This window comes from Jaculus jaculus, chromosome X (assembly GCF_020740685.1).
Source record: "Jaculus jaculus isolate mJacJac1 chromosome X, mJacJac1.mat.Y.cur, whole genome shotgun sequence".
Lineage (NCBI taxonomy): Eukaryota > Metazoa > Chordata > Mammalia > Rodentia > Dipodidae > Jaculus > Jaculus jaculus.
In genome coordinates, this window is record NC_059125.1 from 47,040,730 (window position 1) to 47,062,051 (window position 21,322).

At 36.0% G+C, this 21,322-nt stretch overlaps 1 protein-coding gene across 5 annotated transcripts in view; it reads left to right on the forward strand.

Moving 5' to 3' along the window:
• Positions 1-21,322, forward strand: part of Kdm6a (lysine demethylase 6A) — a 189,039-nt gene that overhangs the window by 153,899 nt on the left and 13,818 nt on the right. For all 5 annotated transcript variants that reach the window (XM_004665765.3, XM_004665766.2, XM_004665769.3 and 2 more), the window contains 9 exons: positions 5,624-5,753; positions 7,211-7,316; positions 7,946-8,151; positions 10,069-10,133; positions 10,574-10,648; positions 11,971-12,119; positions 14,977-15,091; positions 16,596-16,783; positions 17,772-17,913. In XM_004665765.3, coding sequence (XP_004665822.1) covers positions 5,624-5,753; positions 7,211-7,316; positions 7,946-8,151; positions 10,069-10,133; positions 10,574-10,648; positions 11,971-12,119; positions 14,977-15,091; positions 16,596-16,783; positions 17,772-17,913 — 1,176 coding nt within the window. The remainder of the gene's footprint in view (positions 1-5,623; positions 5,754-7,210; positions 7,317-7,945; positions 8,152-10,068; positions 10,134-10,573; positions 10,649-11,970; positions 12,120-14,976; positions 15,092-16,595; positions 16,784-17,771; positions 17,914-21,322) is intronic.

Consider the following 21,322-nt stretch of genomic DNA (forward strand, 5'->3'; position numbering starts at 1 on the left):
ACATTTGTATACATCTCAAATGCTAGTGTTTATGTCAGTATGATTATCTTCTTTGTAGTTAAGATTATCATGAGTCTGCCATTAAATATTTGTCATTAATGAATGGTTGGGATAAAATTAAATTTTATTTGTTTATAGTTTGCTGATTGTGGGAGACATGGAATAGGAATAATAAATAGAGTTAGGGGAGGAATACATTTCAGTTGATCTTAGTTTATCACTTTAATTGTGGTAGTGGAACATTAGCATACTAAAGTGCTTTAAAGAGTATTTGAATTCAAGTGTTTAAAATGTCTACTAATCTTTATTTTCTTATTTATTTTTATCATTTCCTTTCATCTTTTAAACTGATTTTACTCTAAAATAGGCTAAAACAGGAATTATGTCTTTTTCTTATTTTATTATTTTGTCCTTTGGGCCTACCATTCTGGTACCATTTTCCCCAAGAAGCCTATACCATGATGACTACTATTATTAATCATAACTTCTTACTGTTTATTTATATTAATATTTAACACACATTAAATGATCTCTAAGTCATTCTTCTAAAGCATATACATTTCTAAAAACATTTTATTTTTAGAGGTATTTATATTGGACTTTTTGTTTAAAATTCCATTGTCATTCACTTCCTCATTGGGTCCCTTTATAGATAATAACAGTGTCCAGATCAAGGGCTATAGTTGGCTTTCTGTTGATAAGTCCCTGGGTTAATTTAGAAATTGTCATTTGGCTACTATGGCCTCTATTTTCCTTTCTTAAAAGTTCTGCTCCCACTTTGGAGGAGCAAGGACCTCCTTCCTCATCTCTTCTCCTGTAAATTTATGATAGTTGCTAGAAAAATAGGAAGAAATTGAGATATTCAAAAACTAATATCATGGGCTATGTAGAATATAAGAGTTTTCTGGAGGAATAGTCTCAGAAAGATTTCCACAGCACTATGTTTTATTCCATGAATTATAAATGTTTTATAGAAGCAGTTTTTAGTAATGTGTTATGCTATGGTTGTTTAGTTAAGTGTGTTTTCAAATGTATTAAACATGTTACTCTCATCTCACTTTTTTGAGGCCAATATTCAATTTCACTTGATTATTTAAGTATATTATAATACTTTCATTTTCAACTTTTAAGTTTAAAAAAAAGGCAATTCTGTCTCATTACAAAGACTTAAATCCTATAAATAGCTAAATTCATCAAAACTTGACAGACCCTTGGAGTTGCTTGGATTACTTTATACTTTAATAAATCCAGGACTGAGTTTACTTATGAAAAGACAAAAAATTCCTTGGATAAATTGCAGATAAAAAGATTGTGGAGCTTAGCAAAAAGGCCCAAGATGGCAAATGATAGCTTGTCATGTTTGACTTTTATACATTCTGTTTATGGTGGATTGTGCTGGGTAGGAGTCCAGATCTACAAGAAGGAAAAAGTAACACAGATGCAAGAGACTGCATCTAGCTTTAGGTAGCTTTTTGGTATTCTGCATTCTGGCTGTCAGACAAAGGGCTTTTGCCCGCTCAGCAATCTCTCCAGTCCAGGATTTAGAAGCTTTCTCACAAAAGTTTTAAAATGTAAGATCGTCATTTCTTAAATGCCTCACTATGTTCCTCCTCATCACTTATCAGTGACTGTGCCATAGAAGAGAATGACTCCCCCTCCTCTGGAAACCTTTAACTGTCATTAGCTCATTAGGGGGGAGAGTAGCCTCTCAAGTCCCTCCCCTACCTATAACTGATTGTTGATTGGCCCATAATGTGTTGGTAACCATAGCTGGTGTGAGTTCATTAGTGCAGTGGCCTTGCCATGTCTGGACAACAGAGTTTCACATTGCTACTACCCCTCCAACTCTTTATTATCCCATCTTCTGTGATATCTGTGAGCCCTCCAGGAGATGTAACACTCATCAGTCACTTGATCAGTTAGAATTCCCTGTATTGACTGTTTCCCACTCCCAAATAATAATTTAAAAAAAAAAAAAAACTTTTCTGACCAGTCATCAGAACATGATTGGTCTGTGTACATAAAAAGACAAATATGTAAGAGGCAGTTTGACAACACATCCTTTTAGCAGTAGAGCAATAGTATGTTCTTCGCTGTGGCCTATGGTTCTCCCCAGCTATGGTCATTTGACCTAGTTGTCAGTACTTGGCATGAATTCTCTCCTATGGAGCAAGCATCAAATCCAGTCAGAGCTGTTGGTTGCCCCTGTAAAAGTTATGACACTATTACACTTGAAGGCGCTGGTCTTGCCTGGTGGTTCAGTGTTGTAGAATACATGATTCACCCCTGTGTGATATTGTTTATTTTATTTATTTGTGTGTGTATCCTTGGCTTCTTGCTTCTGCAAACAAATGCCAAACAGATGCACCACTTTTTTATTATTTTTTGAGGGAGAAAGGCAGAGAGAGAATGGGCATACCAGGGCCTCCAGCCACTGCAAATGTATGCACCCCCTTGTGCATCTGGCTTGTGTGGGCCCTGGAGAATTGAATTGGGATCCTTTGGCTTTACAGGCAAATGCCTTAACCACTAAGCTGTCTCTCCAGCCCAAGATGCACCACTTTTTACATGTGGCCTTACATGGGTGCTGGGGGATTGAACCAGAGCCGGTTGGCTTTATAAGGAAGCACCTTTAACCACTGAGCCAACTCCCAACCTCTGCTGGGTGATGAATTTTCGCTGACAGATGCCTGCAAAGCACCTTCTAGCACTACAGAAACCAGCCAACAGGAAGGAAGCTTCTGCCTTACCTACAACTTAATTTCTCAGTGTCCTCTACTTAATGGCAAAGGTGTCCGCAGAAATAGTTGTTTTAGCTGGTGGACAGCCAAGAGCCATGGGCAATAGTCTGTTGTTTTGAGAGCCTCAGAAGCTTCCTTGACCAACAGCTCATTAGGAGGTGTCCTATGCCTTGCACTGATACTACTGTTTGCTAATCCATGGCTACTAGGAGCAGCATTATCCATCTGATTAGGATACCTCTTCATTCCCTTATTGCTGCTACTGTTAATGGTTTTTCTGTTTGTCTAGTAAAATTTCACTATTGGGCCTGAGGTGTTTTAAACAGTATTCAGAAGATAGAGTCTATTCCTACCATCTATCCTTAGCAGTGTCCTTTGCATTAGGATTGAACATTCTTTCTGTAGAGTGTGTGCATGATGATCTGTCAAGCTTAAATTTTAGTGCTTCATTTAGTCATCATGAGATAGTTTTCTACAGTTGTCAGTTTTAAAACATCCATATTTCAAGTTTTTAAAGTAGTATATCCATTACTACAGCTCGTTTTCTGGAAAACAAATTGTATGTGTTCTGAGCAATATTTTGTTTATGTTTTGAAGTTAAAATGTGACATACAATTTTTACCATTGGAAGTAATTACTGTTTACTTACTGTCACTGTTTTACCTTACATTTGTTCGGTGATAATGCTTGAATTATTTCTTTACTAATCACTACCAAAATCTTCATGAAGTTCATAAATTAGAACCACTTTTAAACTTAAACACATGTTTTTAAAATGTACAGAACACTTATTTTTATGGAGAAATGTCATAAACTTATATTGAATATTCATTTATTTAAACTCAGTTTCTTCCAGTCAAGAATTCTCATGGCTTTACTTACCAAAAGTTGTAGTTGAAGAACTTAAGAAAGACACCCATGATGTGACTCAGGATAACACCTCAACAACTTATAGCTGGGAAATTTTTAGTTTTTTCAAGACAGGGTTTTACTCTAGCTCAGGCTGACCCAGCTCTCTTCTGAAGTTCCAGGCTGGTCTCAAACTCACAGCAGTCCTTCTGCCTCTGCTTCCTATGTGCTAGGATTAAAGGTGTACATCACCATGCCCGGTAGGTGGGGAATTTCATACCTTAGTTTTCATTAGTGCTGGAACAAGGTTATTTGTAAAATGTTTTAGTATCAAAGAATTACCTTCAATCTGTATTAGATTGACAAATAGCTAGGTGCTCCAGTAAATAAAATTACTCAAGTGTTTTGTTTTGTTTTTTAAGTTAGGGTCTCACTCTAGCCAAGCCTGACCGAAATTCACTATGCAGTCCCAGAGTGGCTTCAAACTCACAGCAATCCTCTTACCTCAGCCTCAGGAATGCTGGGACTAAAGGCATGTACCATCACACCTGGCCTGAAATTCATAGTAATTATAGTAGTCAAAATCATGTCAGAAATTTTTATGTAAAAGTCCTAAAGCTGGGTGTGGTGGCTCAAACATATAATCCCAACCCTTGGAATCTAAGGTAGGAGAATCACCATGAGTTTAAGGCCAGCCTGGACAACAGAGTGAGTACTAGGTCACCCTAGGCTTTTTTTAAAATAATATTTCAATGTATTGTTTTTGAACTTGTGATAATTAGATAAAACATATTAACAAAATGATTTGAAATGTTATGTTTATTTCTTCATGCTTTTCCAATTTGGGTAGAAATGTTAAGGAATTATTATAATTTTAATAATGTAACCATAGATACAGTATCACAATAGATAGTGAGTATTCATTGCTTTAAAAATTACTATAATTTGGGCTGGAGAGATGGCTTAGCAGTTATGCGCTTGCCTGTGAAGCCTAATGACCCCGGTTCAAGGCTCGATTCCCTAGGACCCACGTTAGCCAGATGCACAAGGGGGCGCACACGTCTGGAGTTTGTTTGCAGTGGCTAGAAGCCCTGGCGCACCCACTCTCCTCTCTGCCTCTTTCTCTCTCTGCCTGACACTCTCAAATAAATAAATAAATAAAAATAAACAAAAAAATTACTATAATTTGATGAAGTTTTAGTGAATTATGCTTGCTAAATTTTCTTAGCTATGGAGTTATAAGAAAGTTATTTTCTGATTTCAAAAGGAAGAAAAGCAAACCCAGGCTTGAACTGTGTATGATATAAAGATACACTGGTTAAGATTGTTGAGATGAGACATAAGAAGAGACCATTCTACTTTTACTTTTATCTAGACCTTTTTTGGTCAGGCTAACCTTTTTCACATTTGGTGGAAAAGATTCTTATAGTGGAAGTCAAACTGGAGCTTATATTTGACTTCAAAGTAAGGAAAACAAATTGAAAAGTCACAAGCAAAATAAGAAATATCAATGACCTGTGTGTTGTGCTTTTCTTTAGTGTAAGATAAAGGTATCAGTACAAGTATATGTTGAAATGAATAATCATCCTAGTTCTTTCCTCTGATGGATTTAAATTTTCAAAGATTTGTGAACATGCTTATTTAATTAGAACTTTATTTAAGATTTTTTAAATATTTTGTTCATATGCTGCATTTTTGCATTCTTTTTTTTAAATATTTTTTGTTCATTTTTTATTTTTATTTATTTGAGAGCAACAGACACAGAGAGAAAGACAGATAGAGGGAGAGAGAGAGAATGGGCGCACCAGGGCTTCCAGCCACTGCAAACGAACTCCATACGCGTGCACCCCCTTGTGCATCTGGCTAACGTGGGACCTGGGGAACTGAGCCTCGGAACCGGGGTCCTTAGGCTTCACAGGCAAGCGCTTAACCACTAAGCCATCTCTCCAGCCCTTTTTAAGATTTTTTTATTCTGCTTTCTATATAAGTGCACAGTTGATTTATTCTATTTCTCCCTCTTTTTTTTTTTAAAGGAACCTAGGTAAAAATGGCTTATCTAACAGTAGCATTTTGTTGGATAAATGTCCACCTCCAAGACCACCATCTTCACCATACCCTCCTTTGCCAAAGGAAAAGTTGAATCCACCTACACCTAGTATTTATGTGAGTCTGAATTGACTACAAATTAGTCCATTGTTTCACCCACTTGTCTTTAAATCTTTTTAGTCAATATGACTGCCCTTTAAGATGCATTACCATGTTTGGCAGCAAAGTTAATGGGGGGGGGATATTCAAAAATAATTGCAAATACCTTCTTAGTTATTAGACAATAACTGAATTTTATGTTGTTTGGCTGCTTGGGTGGGTGGATTTTTACTATGCTGGGGATTGAACATACAGCCTTGTGAATGCTAGACAAGGGCTCACTAATACAGAACTACATCCCCACTCCTTCTGTGGTTATGTGAGAATAGTGAGAAAGACTTATCTTGACTTTGAATAGTATTGGGCAAAGGCTACCTAATGATACTTAATTTTTTTTAAATTAAGCTACGTTTTAAGTCTCTCTTCTATGAATTTGACTTCTTTACATGACTTATAAGTAGAATCACGTCATTTTTTTAATGGATTTTTTTACTTATTTATGAGCAGAGAGTGAGCTAATGGGTACACCAAGACCTCTTGCCACGACCAACAGATTCCAGATATATGTACCACTTTGTTCCTCTAGCTTCACATGGGTACTAGAGAATTGAACCAAGGCTTTGCAAGCAAGCATCTTTAATAGCTGAGCTATCTCCCCAGTCCACTCATGTCATCTCTGTTATGACTGATTTATTTCATTTAACATATTGTCTTTAAGGTCATCTATGTAATGGGATATTTCTATAATTTTCAGTTAATTAACCCTGTTGGCAATTCTACCACTGAGCTACATCTCCTACCCAATTAACTTCTTGCTTTATTGTTGTTGCCATGCTTGGAATGGAATCCTTGTTCTCCTGCATACTGGTCAAGTGCTCTCCTCCAAACTACATCTTGAGTCTTGGCTTGATAATCTATTAAAACATAAGTAGAATAAGAATAATGATAGATCAAGATCTTGTAGACCCTTTTGGCTTACTAATTTTTAAGGTTTTTGTGGGAAGGAGTACTGTAGATAAAACCCAGAAGTCCTTGCATGCTAAACACATTCTCGCTGAACCCCAGCCCATAAAAGCTTGCTCGTGTGCTTTCTGTCCCTCCCTCTTTTCCCCCTGTTACTCTTTGATCATTTTTGGGGTGCTACTGAACCCAAAGGCTTTGTGACTGCTAGGACAATCCTCCCACACTGAGCTATATGCCCCCAATTTTCTTCCCCTTAAAGTTTGAGTAATATTTAAAACAATTTGGTTTTAAAGTTTAATTGAAATTTCATTTCTCCCACATACAGTGGAAAATAGAAATGTATGTAGCTACTATCTTATCACTATCAAAGTCAAGATAAAATAAAATATTATAAAATAGAAATATCAATTCATAAGTATTTAAATTGTGATAAACAGTGAATATGAATCTGGGACATATTTATGTAAAAGCTGTGTCTTCTTGAGCTCTAACCACTTATTTTAATTTTACAGTTGGAAAATAAACGTGATGCTTTCTTTCCTCCATTGCATCAATTCTGTACAAATCCAAACAACCCTGTTACAGTAATACGTGGCCTTGCTGGAGCTCTTAAATTAGGTAAGCTAAAAAGAAAAATGTTACACACATACCCACCCACCCACCCAGTTTTTAATCTTTTAAAGCACTGTTAGAGATCATTGTATTTTTAAATTTTTTCACATTTTCATTTTAACTTTTTTCTCTGTGCATGCATGTGTTTTCTAAGTCCATGATTTAAAAGTACAATATTGGTATTGGTTACTAGCAATTTGGGGGAGTATTTAATTTAGCCCTTGATTTAATTATATAATAATGATTTATGCTAAGTACTAGATTAATATTGCATATAAAATATAGGTAAAATTTGGTTTTTCTCATTAAATACTGTATTGTAGCCCCATGAGTATTTATTTCCTATTACATGCAAAAATTAAATAAATGAAAGCTTGGTCTTTGGACTATTGATTCTCTTTTGGGATAACATGAGAATTAGTTATATCCAAAGCTTTGGTATATGATTCAGTCAACTTAGTATGTTGCTTAGTTTATAGATGACCTTACTGAGTTTTAGGAGAACTGGATGCAGTACTATAAAATAGCTTCTCCTTTCCTTAATTAAAAAAAAAAAAAAAGAAAGAGTAGAAGTACTTTTAATCATGATTCTAAATAAAGTTTTTATTTATAACTACTTTTATTTATTTATGAAGACCTGGGACTTTTCTCTACTAAAACTTTGGTGGAAGCTAACAACGAACACATTGTAGAAGTGAGGACACAATTGTTGCAACCAGCAGATGAAAACTGGGACCCCACTGGAACAAAGAAAATCTGGCATTGTGAAAGTAATAGATCTCATACTACAATTGCTAAATATGCACAGTACCAGGCCTCCTCATTCCAGGAATCATTGAGAGTAAGCACTTACCTCCTAAAGATTATTTTAGAGATTTAAAGATTATTTCATTTTGGGGTTTTGAAACACTATATTTTTTATAAGTATTAGATTATTATATGTTACAGAAAATACCTTATAAGTGATATCAAGTTTTTCATTAATAAAGTCTAAGCAAATCTATAAATTGATTCATTCAATTAAATCTCATTGTAGGGAAATGGAATACTGTCTAGTAAGATGTCTAGGATAGTTGGGGTTAGATATTTAGTAACATCTATAGTTTCTCAAAAATACTTCTAGACATGCCAAATATCTCTTGGATGTCAGAGTTGTCCATTGTTAAGGACCACTGATGTAGATAATAAACCATGTCTCAAGTTTGCTTTATGCTTTCAGAATCCCTTTTCTTATGTGCTTGCATTTTTTCTTCTGCCAGATTAGTATTATGTAATAGACAGATCTTTCAGAAAACATTTTATTGTTCTTTGTACCAGTTTTGGTCCATAAGAAAATGGTAGGGGGGGGGCAGAAATTTAGAGGAATTATTTCAAAATATATAGAAACCTTAAAAACTGAAATTTTAAAAATAAACTTACTAACCGGGCATGGTAGTGTATGCCTGTAACCCCAGCCCTTCAGAGGCAGAGGTAGGAGGATCACTATGTGTTTAAGGCCACCCTGGGCCTACATACTGAATTTCAGGTCAGCCTGGCATAGGGTGAGACTCTACCTTGAAAAACCAAACAATAAAAATAGAAAATAAACTTACTATATGAAGGACCTATATAGGCCTCATAACACTGAAATATTGCTTAATCTTAAAGCCTTCTAATGAGGATTTTGTGAATTATCCCCCAAAGTAGATATAAACCACCCATAAAAATGAGTTTATTAAATGACATTGTTCAAATACTTGTCTGTACTAAGCTGTTTGTTTATATGTCCTATAGAAAATATTCAATATATTTCTGATAATTGTTAATTTCTAATTCATTACATTTGCTAGTCTCTGTTTAAAATATTAAAAATTCTGCCCTGAGTTTACATTTTCAATTAAGGCAACGTTGGTGTCTGAAGTTGTATATTTATGTTACTTTTCTACTGCCAACTCCTACAAAGAAATTCACTTTATGAAATCTTTCCTGAAACTTCATGAAGTAGCAGTGAATTCATTGTCCATATAGGTCTCTGCACTTAAATACAAGATACTTGAACTACATGATGCAATAGCCAGAATAGGGTAAACAGTAAGCATAATCCAATAACTATCAGGAAGATTTACGAAAATGTAGTTAGAAAGCAAGTGGAAGGGAATCTATAATCAAAGAAAAGATGATCTTTAAATAAGTATTGAAGCATGGACTAGTACCTGTAAGAACTTTCTGATTCATGTTCTTAAATTATACATTTAAAGGAAAGGTTGTAAAAGCCTCAGTAAGTATTTATTGCCAACTCAGAAATCATAAGACAATGTTGGGATCACATGTGTGTGACATTAAGAATTGTAATGCTTACATTTAAATCCAACACTTAATTTCCATACTAATAATATAAATGTCTTCTTATTTGTGGAATGAAGATTTAACTCATGAAGAACTTCTCCCATTTGTCCATAACCAAGAATAGAAAGCATCTTACCCTACACTTCTACCCATATCTAACTGTTTATACATCCCTGTACCTCTACTAGCTTACAATATTTATAAACAAGGTTGAGACTGCTCAGTCCTCCCTACTTACTGGTATGAGAATCTATAGTATAACTTTGTGGCTGGTAGAGGAAGTAAGAGGTATAAAGAAACTTAGTTTCAGAGCATGGATAATCATTAAATGGATGACATTTCATCTAGCTGTGAACATTTTTTTTATCCATATGATGGAAAGGACAACCAGTTGGAGAATACTAAGCTAAAATGCTTTTTGGTTAATCTTTAGGAAGAAAATGAGAAAAGAAGTCACCATAAAGACCACTCAGATAGTGAGTCTACATCTTCGGATAAGTAAGTTATTTTTAATGTTTACAAAGTGTTTCTGTTTAGCATGTTTTTTGTATGTGTGTGTGAGAGAGAATTGAAAACTTAACTATATGAACATATGGCATACTGACAATATTCCCATTAATATTCTTATGTTCCCTCTTCCACTGATGTTCCTCCTGTGTGAGATCCTGAATGCACCAATCTCCTTTAATAATAGCTCTGTAGCCTCTGATTTTCTGCTTTGATGAGTTTTGAGTCTTCTCAGTGTCTACTGCCATTTCCCTGGAAGAGGTTCTCAGACAAGCAGTGAGAGCAGCACTCACATTTAATTCACCACTTCCTTTGTAATGGTTCCTGGGCCCTGATGGTTGTGATAAAGTTGACTTAGTTTTCTTGTCATATGGCAAAGATGCTTATTTAGTATTATGTTTCTCTCTTTCTCTCTCTCTCTCTCTCTTAAGTTCTGGGAGGAGGAGGAAAGGACCTTTTAAAACCATTAAGTTTGGGACCAACATTGACCTATCTGATGACAAAAAGTAAGTCCTTAATGACAGTATTTCTGTAAATTAATGCAAAGAAATATCCTGACTTGTGACTAGGACTGAGAATTGGTTATAATTTCTTCATTCTTATCACTCTAAACTGAGAGATTAAGCTAAACAATTTCACTAGTCTTTAGTTAAATTTTTTCTTTAACCGAAAACTGATAAACAGGTTTTTTTTTTTTTTTTTTTTTTTGCTAACTTTGTGCTAGTTAACACAGTCAGAAATTTTAACACATTTTAATTATATAATACAACTTTAAAAGTAAGCCTTTTGGAGAGGTTGGGATTTGGCTTAGCAGTTAAGGCATTTGCTTACAATGCCTAATGATCTAGGTTCAGTTACCCAGTACACAAGTACATAAGGACAGACACTCAAAGTGGCACATGCATCTGTAATCTTTATTCCCAATTAATTTACTTGCTTTGCAGTGTTTTACAGTTATTTTTCATAGTGATACTTTAAAAAAGCCTTAGGGGGCTGGAGAGGTAGCTTAGAGATAGGGCACTTGCCTGCAAAGCCTTGGGACCCAGATTCTATTCCCCATTACCTACAAAAGCTACATGCACAAGGTGATGCATATATCTGGAGTCCATTTGCAGTGGCTACATGCCCTGGAACACCCCTTCTTTCTCTCTGCTTATCTCTCTTGCTCTCTGGCTCTCAAATAATTTTTTTTTCAGTGGGGGCGGAGCTTGAGTTAGGGTGTCGCCGTAGCCCAGGCTGACCTAGAATTCACTATGTAGTCTCAGGGTGGCCTCAAACTCACAGCAGTCCTTCTACCTCTGCCTCCAGAGTGTTGGGATTAAAGGTGTACACCACCACACCTGACCCGCTTATCTTATTTAAAAAAAAAAAATTATTTATTTGCAAGTAGAGAGAGAGATAGAAGAAAGACAGAATGGGCATGCCAGGGCCTCCTACCACTGCAAATGAACTCCACATGCATGTGCCTCTTTGCATGTGGCTTTAAGTGGGTACTGGGGAATTGATAAATAAAATATTTTTAAAAGCCTTTAATGTTACTTTAAACATTCCAGTATCTTTTGTTATAATATTTATAGATTTATTTTTCTGAGCTGGGTGTGGCAGTTCTCACTCTGTCCTCGGAAGGCTGAGATAGGAGAATCACCATGAGTTCAAGGCCAACCTAGACTACATAGTGAGTTCCAGGTCTGTCTGTGCTAGAGCAAGACCCTTATTTCAAAAAACATTATTATTTTTCTGATTGGACCAAAGTAGCTTTGAAAGCATGGTTAATTAACTTCCATACATATTTATAGCAGAGCTTTATTCTTCATGTATTTCATTACAGGTGGAAGTTACAGCTACATGAGCTGACTAAACTTCCTGCTTTTGTGCGTGTCGTGTCAGCAGGAAATCTCCTAAGCCACGTTGGACATACCATATTGGGCATGAATACAGTTCAGTTATACATGAAAGTTCCAGGAAGCAGAACACCAGGTAATTTTAATTAACTACAGTTGGAAAACAGAATTAATAAAATGTGCAATGTGTAAAAAAAGATCCTAATCTTTACATTTTAAGTTAATAGAACTAAAAAGATCATTCCTGTGTCAACTCTTTAACAGGACTCAAAAAATTATTTTTCCCATTTTTCAATGTATGTATGTGTGAATTTTTTGTTTGTTTTTTTGAGGTAGGGTCTCAGTGTAGCCCAGGCTGACCTGGAATTCACTATGTAGTCTCAGGGTAGCCTCAAACTCATGGCAATCCTCCTACTTCTGCCTTCCGGTGCTGGGATTAAAGGTGTGTGCCACCACACCCGGATTTTTCAATATTTTAAACGTAACAAGCCTGTAACCATAACTCTTTTGTTCTGGAAAAAAGGATCATTGGAGAACCCTATTAAAGATTAAGTCCTTGTGTCCCTTCTACTTTTGTTTGCAAGTGGCACCAGTAATATTTTCAAACTTTTTAAACCACAGAGTAAATATTTTTATATCATGACCTAGTCCGTGTATATGTATAGAGAATTTTCATCCAAAAAAAAAACACATTTTCTAATAGTTTCCATTCTATTAATTTAAAAATGAAAGTATAGATTTCAGTCCTCCATTTGAATTGTAACCTAATATTTAAAAGCCACTTGTAATGGAGACATTATTAGATTTATTTGTCAAATGATGGTTCTTATTTTTAGCTTTCAAGTTTTCATGCAACACTAATTAATGTACGGTCATCTTTGGTGCCCCATGGATAGACATAAAATTTCATAGTGATATTTAAAAAAATGTAACACTTGCTACCACCCTGGCACTGATGAATTAGGATGATTACTGATGATAACCAGTTAAACTATACCAGAACCTATATGCTCCACATCTACTATAATTGCTTCAGTCTTCTACTTGAAGCAGTGACCCATAGCTTTCCTTCTTTGTCACTGTAATGAATCATAGTTTAAAAATCATTTCAAAGCCGGGCACCATGGCGCATGCCTTTAATCCCAGCAGTTGGGAGGCAGAGGTAGGAGGATCGCTGACAGCTCGAGGCCACCCTGAGAATACATAGTGAAAAAATCATTTCAGAATAGAGCCAAGTTGCTTCTGGGTAACATAGGTCATTGGTTTCCATCCCTGACTGCTCATCTGAATGTCCCGATAAGGTTTGTACAAACACTATGTGTGAGGTCCAAGCATGAGTATTAGTAAACCAAGAAACAAAAATATTCCCAAGCAGGACTGGGCTAGAGTACTCTTGCATGTAAAGTTGGCCCAGGTTCGATTCCCAAACCGCCCACATAAGCCAATCACAAAACCTGGTACAAGCATCTGGCTTTCATTCACAGGGACAAAAGGCCCTGTTGCTCATGCACGTACAAATTACACACACATCTTTGTATGTTTCTGGAAAAGGGAATTTCTTGTTTTGACTTTTTCTGGTATCAGTCCTTAAAATGGCTATACTTTTTTTTTTTTAATTTATTTACTTTTTTAGAAAGGAAGGATTAACTGTCTTTATTTGCAAAAAAGTTACATATTTTTTTCTCAGTTTTTATTAACATGGTTCATAGATGACCATTTATTATGATGTCCTCACACAGTCAAAGTGGCAAGGGGCTACTAATCCCATTCATGAGGCCTGACTTCATGACCTAATTGCCTACCAGTGGCTTCACTTCCTCAAACTATTATCTTGGGGGGCAGCAATTCTGAATAGAAATTTTGGCATTACATAAATATTCAATCCAGAGCAAATCTCCCAATTGAGCACTATAAATCATTTTTTTTCTTTTCAAAATTTTTTTTAATATTTTTTTTAATTTTTATTTATTTATTTATTTGAGAGCGACAGACACAGAGAGAAAGATAGATAGAGGGGGAGAGAGAGAATGGGCGCGCCAGGGATTCCAGCCTCTGCAAACGAACTCCAGACGCGTGCGCCCCCTTGTGCATCTGGCTAACGTGGGACCTGGGGAACCGAGCCTCGAACCGGGGTCCTTAGGCTTCACAGGCAAGCGCTTAACCGCTAAGCCATCTCTCCAGCCCTCTTTTCAAATTTTTATTAACAACTTCCATGATTATAAAAAACATCCCATGGTAATACCCTCCTTCCCCCTACTTTCCCCTTTGAAATTCCATTCTCCATCATATCCCCTCCCCGTCTCAATCAGTCTCTCTTTTATTTTGATGTCATGATCTTTTCCTCCTCTTATGATGGTCTTATGTAGGTAGTGTCAGGCACTATGAGGTCATGGATATCCAGGCCAAAATGGCTATACTTTTAAAACAAAGGTTTCTTGCCTCTTTTCAACTGTTTTGATACTGCTCATGAGAAAATAGAAATAGTTCATGTTGAAAAAATGGTCATGACATCTGTAATAACTAATATGTATTACTTTGTATATATTAGGCACTATTCTAATCATTTTGTTTTTCTTCAAGGTAATTATTTTGTAGGAATTTTTATTTATTAGGATTTATTAGAGGGAAAGAGACCATGCATACACCAGGTCCTTTGGCCACTGCAAATAATAAAAAAAAAAGAACTCAAGGACTTATTAATATGTACTCTTATTTATATATGTGGAAACTGAGCCAAAAATGTTTAATGGCTTGCTTGAGTTCACATGATAGCTGAGCCAAGCGTTATAGTTCTATAACTTAAACTATGTCTTCCATGTCAGCCCTTACTGAATAATTCAGTCCCAAAACCAGACTTGTCACAAAACACTTACGTGGTAAAGAACTGAATCCAGAACATTCTCTAATTGAACATTTTTTAAGTTTCTTTTCTAAAGACATTCTTTCTACAGAATTTATAGTAAACTTACTATTTTTTTTTCCTTTTGTTTTAGGTCATCAAGAAAATAACAACTTCTGTTCAGTTAACATAAATATTGGCCCAGGTGACTGTGAATGGTTTGTTGTTCCTGAAGGTTACTGGGGTGTTCTGAATGACTTCTGTGAAAAGTAGGTTTCCAAACTAAACTTTCTTTAAACATAATTGTTAGAAAATGGGAACTGTTAGCTGACCGTGGTGCCTCACCTTTAATCCAAGCACTCATGAGGTTTAAGTAGGAGAATACCATGAGTTCAAGGCCAGCCTGGGGTACAGAGTGAACTCCAAGTTGGCCTGATAAAAAGTGAGAGATCGCAGCAAAAACTCAAGAGAAGGGGCTGGAGAGATAGCTTACCGGTTAAGGCACTTGCCTGTAATCCAAGAATCGAGGTTCAAATACCCAGTACACACATAAGCCAGATGAACAAGGTGGCACATGCATCTGGAGTTTGTTTGCAGTGTGCTTTAAGATCCTAGAAACAGCCTTCCTTTTGTTAAAGAATACTTTGACTTTTTAAAATTGATCTACCTTTAAGTTTTTAAAGTAGAACCATACTTTATATTATATATCCTCATGTTTCCATTTACTAATAATGTTGGGAAATTAATATCAGGTAAAAATTTGAGGGACTGGAGAGATGGTTCAATGGTCAAAGGTACTTGTTTGAAATAAATAGTAGCTTTACTTTTGTTGTTGTTGTTATGTGAAGAAAGAGAGTTAAGTTCCATTTAGGTTAAGGATTGGTACTTTTCTCCCCATAAAGGGTCAGATAATAGACACTTTACAGGTCATGTATTCTCTGCCTCAATTGTGTCATTTTAATGCTAAATATGTCGATCAAAATGTATAAATAAATGGTCATGTCTGAGTTCTAATAAGTTTGTTTTTGTTTTTCAATGTTGAATCTCTAGCCCAGGCTGACCTGGAATGCACTATGTAGTCTCAGGGTAGCTCCAAACTTATAGCACTTCTCCTACCTCCACCTTCAAAGTGCTGAGATAAAAGGCATATGCCACAACACCTGATTTAATGAGTTTTATTTATAAAAATTGGCAGTGGTGGCCGTGGTTCATAATATACCAACTCTTATAAAATTAAACTAGTTAATAAAAGTTTCAGAGTACATTTGATAGCATAAGGCATTAAGTGAAGTTTATTTCATAGGTCCTAAGGAAACATTTCCACTAATGTTCTTTCTGCTTTGAAATAATAAAGTCTGAAGTAATGAATTGAAATGCATAAAATTCTTTGGTAGGAAAAGTTACTTCTAGAGTACTTCATATTAAAATGGAAAATAGTAAGCAAAATATTAAGATAGATATGGTAATATGTTTTCAAAGGTCTTTATCAAAATGAAGTTAAAGTGTGTATTACTTTAAAGTAGCTATGGATTTCATTTAAGTCTTCGAGAATTCAATTTAAGATAGTAATACTGATCTTTATAACTCATTATTTTCTGTACTTAGCTATAATCAATTTCGTACTTTTTACATACATAACAACAGTTTTTATTACACTACCAGTTGAGCTTCATTGAAATGAATTAACGTTTTTAAAAAGGATTGACATTCTTCTCCAGTTTTATAAGGAATTATTAATATGCTTGTTCTATTCATATTTTTTTCTTATTTCAGAAATAATTTGAATTTCTTAATGGGTTCTTGGTGGCCCAATCTTGAAGATCTGTATGAAGCAAATGTTCCAGTGTATAGGTTTATTCAGCGACCTGGAGATTTGGTCTGGATAAATGCAGGCACTGTTCACTGGGTTCAGGCTATTGGTTGGTGCAATAACATTGCTTGGAATGTTGGTCCACTTACAGGTATTTTAAAGAATGTGCTTGAAAGAAGGTTTAATTTTGTAAATGCATATATCTGTCTTTTTTCCTTGACTATTAAAAGACAAGGGTTTCCTTCCATAAAAATTAAAGATATTTGAGTAAGTAATAAAATTCAGGTTAAATGGCAATCCATTACTATAAATCTTAAGCAAATAACATGTTTATTTACTTGTATACATAGAAGATACACTTTTAATATTTAGAGAATGCTTGATTTTTGTGTATATGGTGAGTGTGTGTATTTGCCAGGGTGCATATGTAGAGATCTGGGGCCAACAGATGCTTGTTCCTCCCTCCACCTAGTTTGAAACAGAGTCTTCTTTGTTATTTAGTGTTTGCCACTAGATTTCACATATACTAGTCTAGATGGTTTTCTAGCTTCTGGATTTTCTTGGTTTTTACCTCCCATTGTCAGACATTGTGATCACAGATGCTTGAGCCATTTTCCATCTTGAAGTATATGGGTGCTGAGAAGTTGACCTCAGGCCAGCAGCCCTTTAAGTACCTTTAGCTGCTAAGCTATCTCCCCAGGTCTTTATGGGAGAAAGCAAAGTAGAAATGCATTCTTTCAAATATTTCATTTATTTCATATGTCATGTGAATAGATGTCAAATGTCTTCCCTCATGCAGTATTCAATTAAGGTTTAGAAGGTTTGGAGTTAAGTGACCTGGATTAGGACCAGGACTTGACTTTTGTAAGTTTAGTCAAGTTATTTATTTTCTGTTGTCATTATTTTTTCATCTGTGTAGTGGAAATAATAAAGTCAGTAAGGTGATGGTAAGAATTAAGTGATATAATGAATGGAAATGATCACTACTAGTAGCATTACCATAATTATCATAAAACATAAAAATTAGTTTTATAGTATCTTAAGATTTTCAGAATTGGTATTGAAAGTGTAGGCAATAATTGTTATCTTTATAGCTTTTGCTTCTTTGGGGTGCATTATAACTTTCTTTTTTCCTGTAGCCTGCCAGTATAAATTAGCAGTGGAACGGTACGAATGGAACAAATTGCAAAGTGTGAAGTCAATAGTACCCATGGTTCATCTTTCCTGGAATATGGCACGAAATATCAAGGTCTCAGATCCAAAGCTTTTTGAAATGATTAAGTAAGTGTCTTCTAAAACTCCAGTAGTCTATCCTTTTGGGGAATGTTAACTATTACTTCTTTCCCATAGTTTACATTGATATTAAAACAAAATGATTTAGAAGTCTACCAAAATGTAATAATATGAGAGTCCATATTAAAAGTACTTTTCCCTTCCAAATGGCCTTCTGTAGTATATAAAGGAATTGAGTCATAAATGACTGTAAACTAGGAGATTCACTTCTGCTTCCTCATTGTTTTCTTTTTTTAAAAAAAAAAAAATTTTATTTTTATTTATTTATAAGAGAGAAAGAGGCAGGTAGAGAGAAAGACAGTGAGTGAGCCAGGGCCTACAGGCACCACAGACGAACTCCAGACACATGTGCCACCTTGTACATCTGGTTTCTGTGAGTCCTGGGAAATTGAACCTGGGTCTTGTGGCTTTGCAGGCAAGCACCTTATCTTTTAAGCCATCTGTCCAGCCCCTCGCTGTTTTCTTACTCCCTGATTTCCCAGAAAGATTTTTGTCTTTACTATTAAAGTCTGCTTATCATAACTGAGAAGAGAATATCACAGAATAATTACAGATACAGAGAAATTAACATTTAATACATACTGGTTTATACTGAAATACTGGTTTATATTGTTTTAATTACATTATAATTGTCCTTTGTCTAAGCTATTTAAACTTTTATGTGATGACTAAATTCCATCCCAAAATTTAAAGAATTCTGGTCAAAAAGATATGGGAAATGATGGATTAAGCTATGTTGAATAGATCTTACTTTTTTCAGATAATGTGTGTTGATATGTTTTGTTTGTGGGGAAAAAATACTTCTCACAAAATAAGGTTAATTTAGTCAGTATGTATTATATTTAAAATATTGCCTTTTGACTTAAGGAGTCTTGTATCTTATGGTTTGTGACTGCTTTGAAAAGAAAAGGAAGGGAGGAGTTGAGAAAAGAACTGTAGGGGAGGGGTGAAGTATTTCTACTTAAGAAAGGAAATAGGTAGACAACATAAGGTTCAGAAGAAAGAATGAATGGAAAATGCATTGTTAGGAAAGAGGGAGGGAGTCTTTCCACAAGCACAATTTGGGGTCTAATAGTTCTCCTAGCTTGGAGTTATTTTTTTCATCTGTTGTTCACTGCACTTTGCCCTCCACCATCAGTCTGCCTAATACTAATTTTCTTGAATTCATGAATGATAACCATTTTAAATATATTCAGAGGTACAAATTGAACTTTTAAAAAATAAAGTACCATGTCAGCCTGGACTAAATACTGTCACCCACCTTTAAACCCTCTCCCCCAAAATAAAAAATACCTACAACCTACATATTGTCAGCCTGTGAAATTCCTCAAGTTTACTTTATAACCTTGTCACAGTTGTCTTTACATATGTGACTAAATTGTATTCTGGTTATTTGTTCTACTCTTCTATTTTGAACTGCTTTTAATATAAATGAATTGGCATTTTTACATGTACTTTTTTTTTGTCTTTTAAATTACTTTTTAGTAATGTATTCTGTTGCAGTCAGGTTTGCATTTCTGGTAGAAATCATCCAACCAAGAACAGCTTCTGGGAAAAAGAGTTTTATTTTGGCTTATAGGCTCAAGGGGAAGCTCCATGATGGCAGGGAAAATGATGACATGAGCAGAGAGGGTGGACATCACCTCCTCACCAACACCAGTTGGACAACAGCAATAGGAGAATGTGCCAAAAACTAGCATGGGGGAGCTGGCTATAACACCCATAAGCCCATCCCCAACAATGTACTGCCTGCTGGAGGTGTTAATTCCCAAATCTCCATCAGTTGGAAACCTAGCATTCAGAACACCTAAGTTTATGGGGGATACTTGAATCAAACCACCACATTCCATCCCTGGCCTCCATAAACTGATGAGCATACATGATGTAAAATACGATGCATTCAGTCCAATTTTAAAAGTTTCCAATAGTTTTTATCAATTACAATGATGTTCATATATCCCTATAATCCAAGGTCTTTTAACTGAGAGCCATAGTGCAAAAAAAAAAAAAAAAAAAATCCCCCCCAAAATTCATAATGGTACAGAATAAACATTCACACTGCAGAAGATGGCATTGGGCATAGCAAAGAAATACTCTACCAATACAAGATTTAAACGGGGCAAACATCAAACTCTATAGCTCCAAGTCCAACAACTCTAGTTAGTGACAAGTCTCCAAGTCCAATAATTCCTTTTTTTAATATTTAATTTTGATTTATTTGAGAGAGAGAGAGAAAGAAAGAATGGGTGTGCTAGGTCTTCCAGCCACCGCAAATGAACTCCAAATACATACGCTACCTTGTAGGTCTGGCTTACGTGGGTCCTGAGGAATCGAACCAAGGTCCTTTGGCTTTGCAGGCAGGTGCCTTAACCGCCAAGCCATCTCTCCAGCCCAAGTCTGATAATTCTAACCAGTAACAAGTCTCTGGAATTCTAATTCTGCCCCTCCAGCTAGGCTACTCACAGTCTTGGAAAACTTCATTGGGACCGGCAGCCTTCCTTAGCAGCCGTCTCATGTTCCTGGCATCTCCACTGTGTCTCCACTGCAGTCCACAGTTCATTCTCATGGCTCCATTGGGTCTCCAAGCAGGCATCCAGTGCTGCACACTGCCCATGGTCATTTCCAAAACACAAGACTGTTGCAAACTCAATGACCCTCTCTTTCCTGTATTTCTTAAACTCCACAATTCCAGGTAGGGTGCCAGTTTGTTAATGCAGGGGGGAATAAAGCAGACTTTGAAGAACAGGACACTCCTTGAGCACTCAAGTCCCTTCAAAAGAGTCTACATTCTTCCTGTTACCCCAGTGCAAATCAGCTGACCCAATCTCAAAGATTGTAATCTCATTGTAATTCAGATTGCAGCTGAATAGGCAGCAGTTTTGGCCCAAAGATTTCATTTCTGTGCCATATCACTCTGCTCACACCAGTCCATTTCTACACAAAGCAACCCTGCACAAGTTCTCAGGAAACAGGCATAATAGCAAACCTCTCACACAAATCATTTCAAGCCCAGTCCAGGCAAAGCTCTTTGTCACCTTCATAAGCCAAACCTCACAGTCCTTCCTTAGGCATTCAGGCCTTCCAACTCTGACCATAATAGTCCAACAAGCTGTACTTACAGCACTGCATGGCCAAGGTTTCAAATCCTTCCACATTCCTCTTGAAAATCATCTCCAAAAGGCTAAAGCCACACAGTCAGGTGTCTAGCAGCAACCCCGCTGTCAGTATCAACATTACTGTTGCAGTCAGGCTCACATTGCTGGTAGAAATCACCTGACCAAGAGCAGCTTGTGGGGGAAAAAGGGTTTATTTTGGCTTACAGACCAGAGGGGCAGCTCCACGATGGCAGGGAAAACAACAACATGAGCAGAAGTTGGACATCATCCCCTTGCCAATA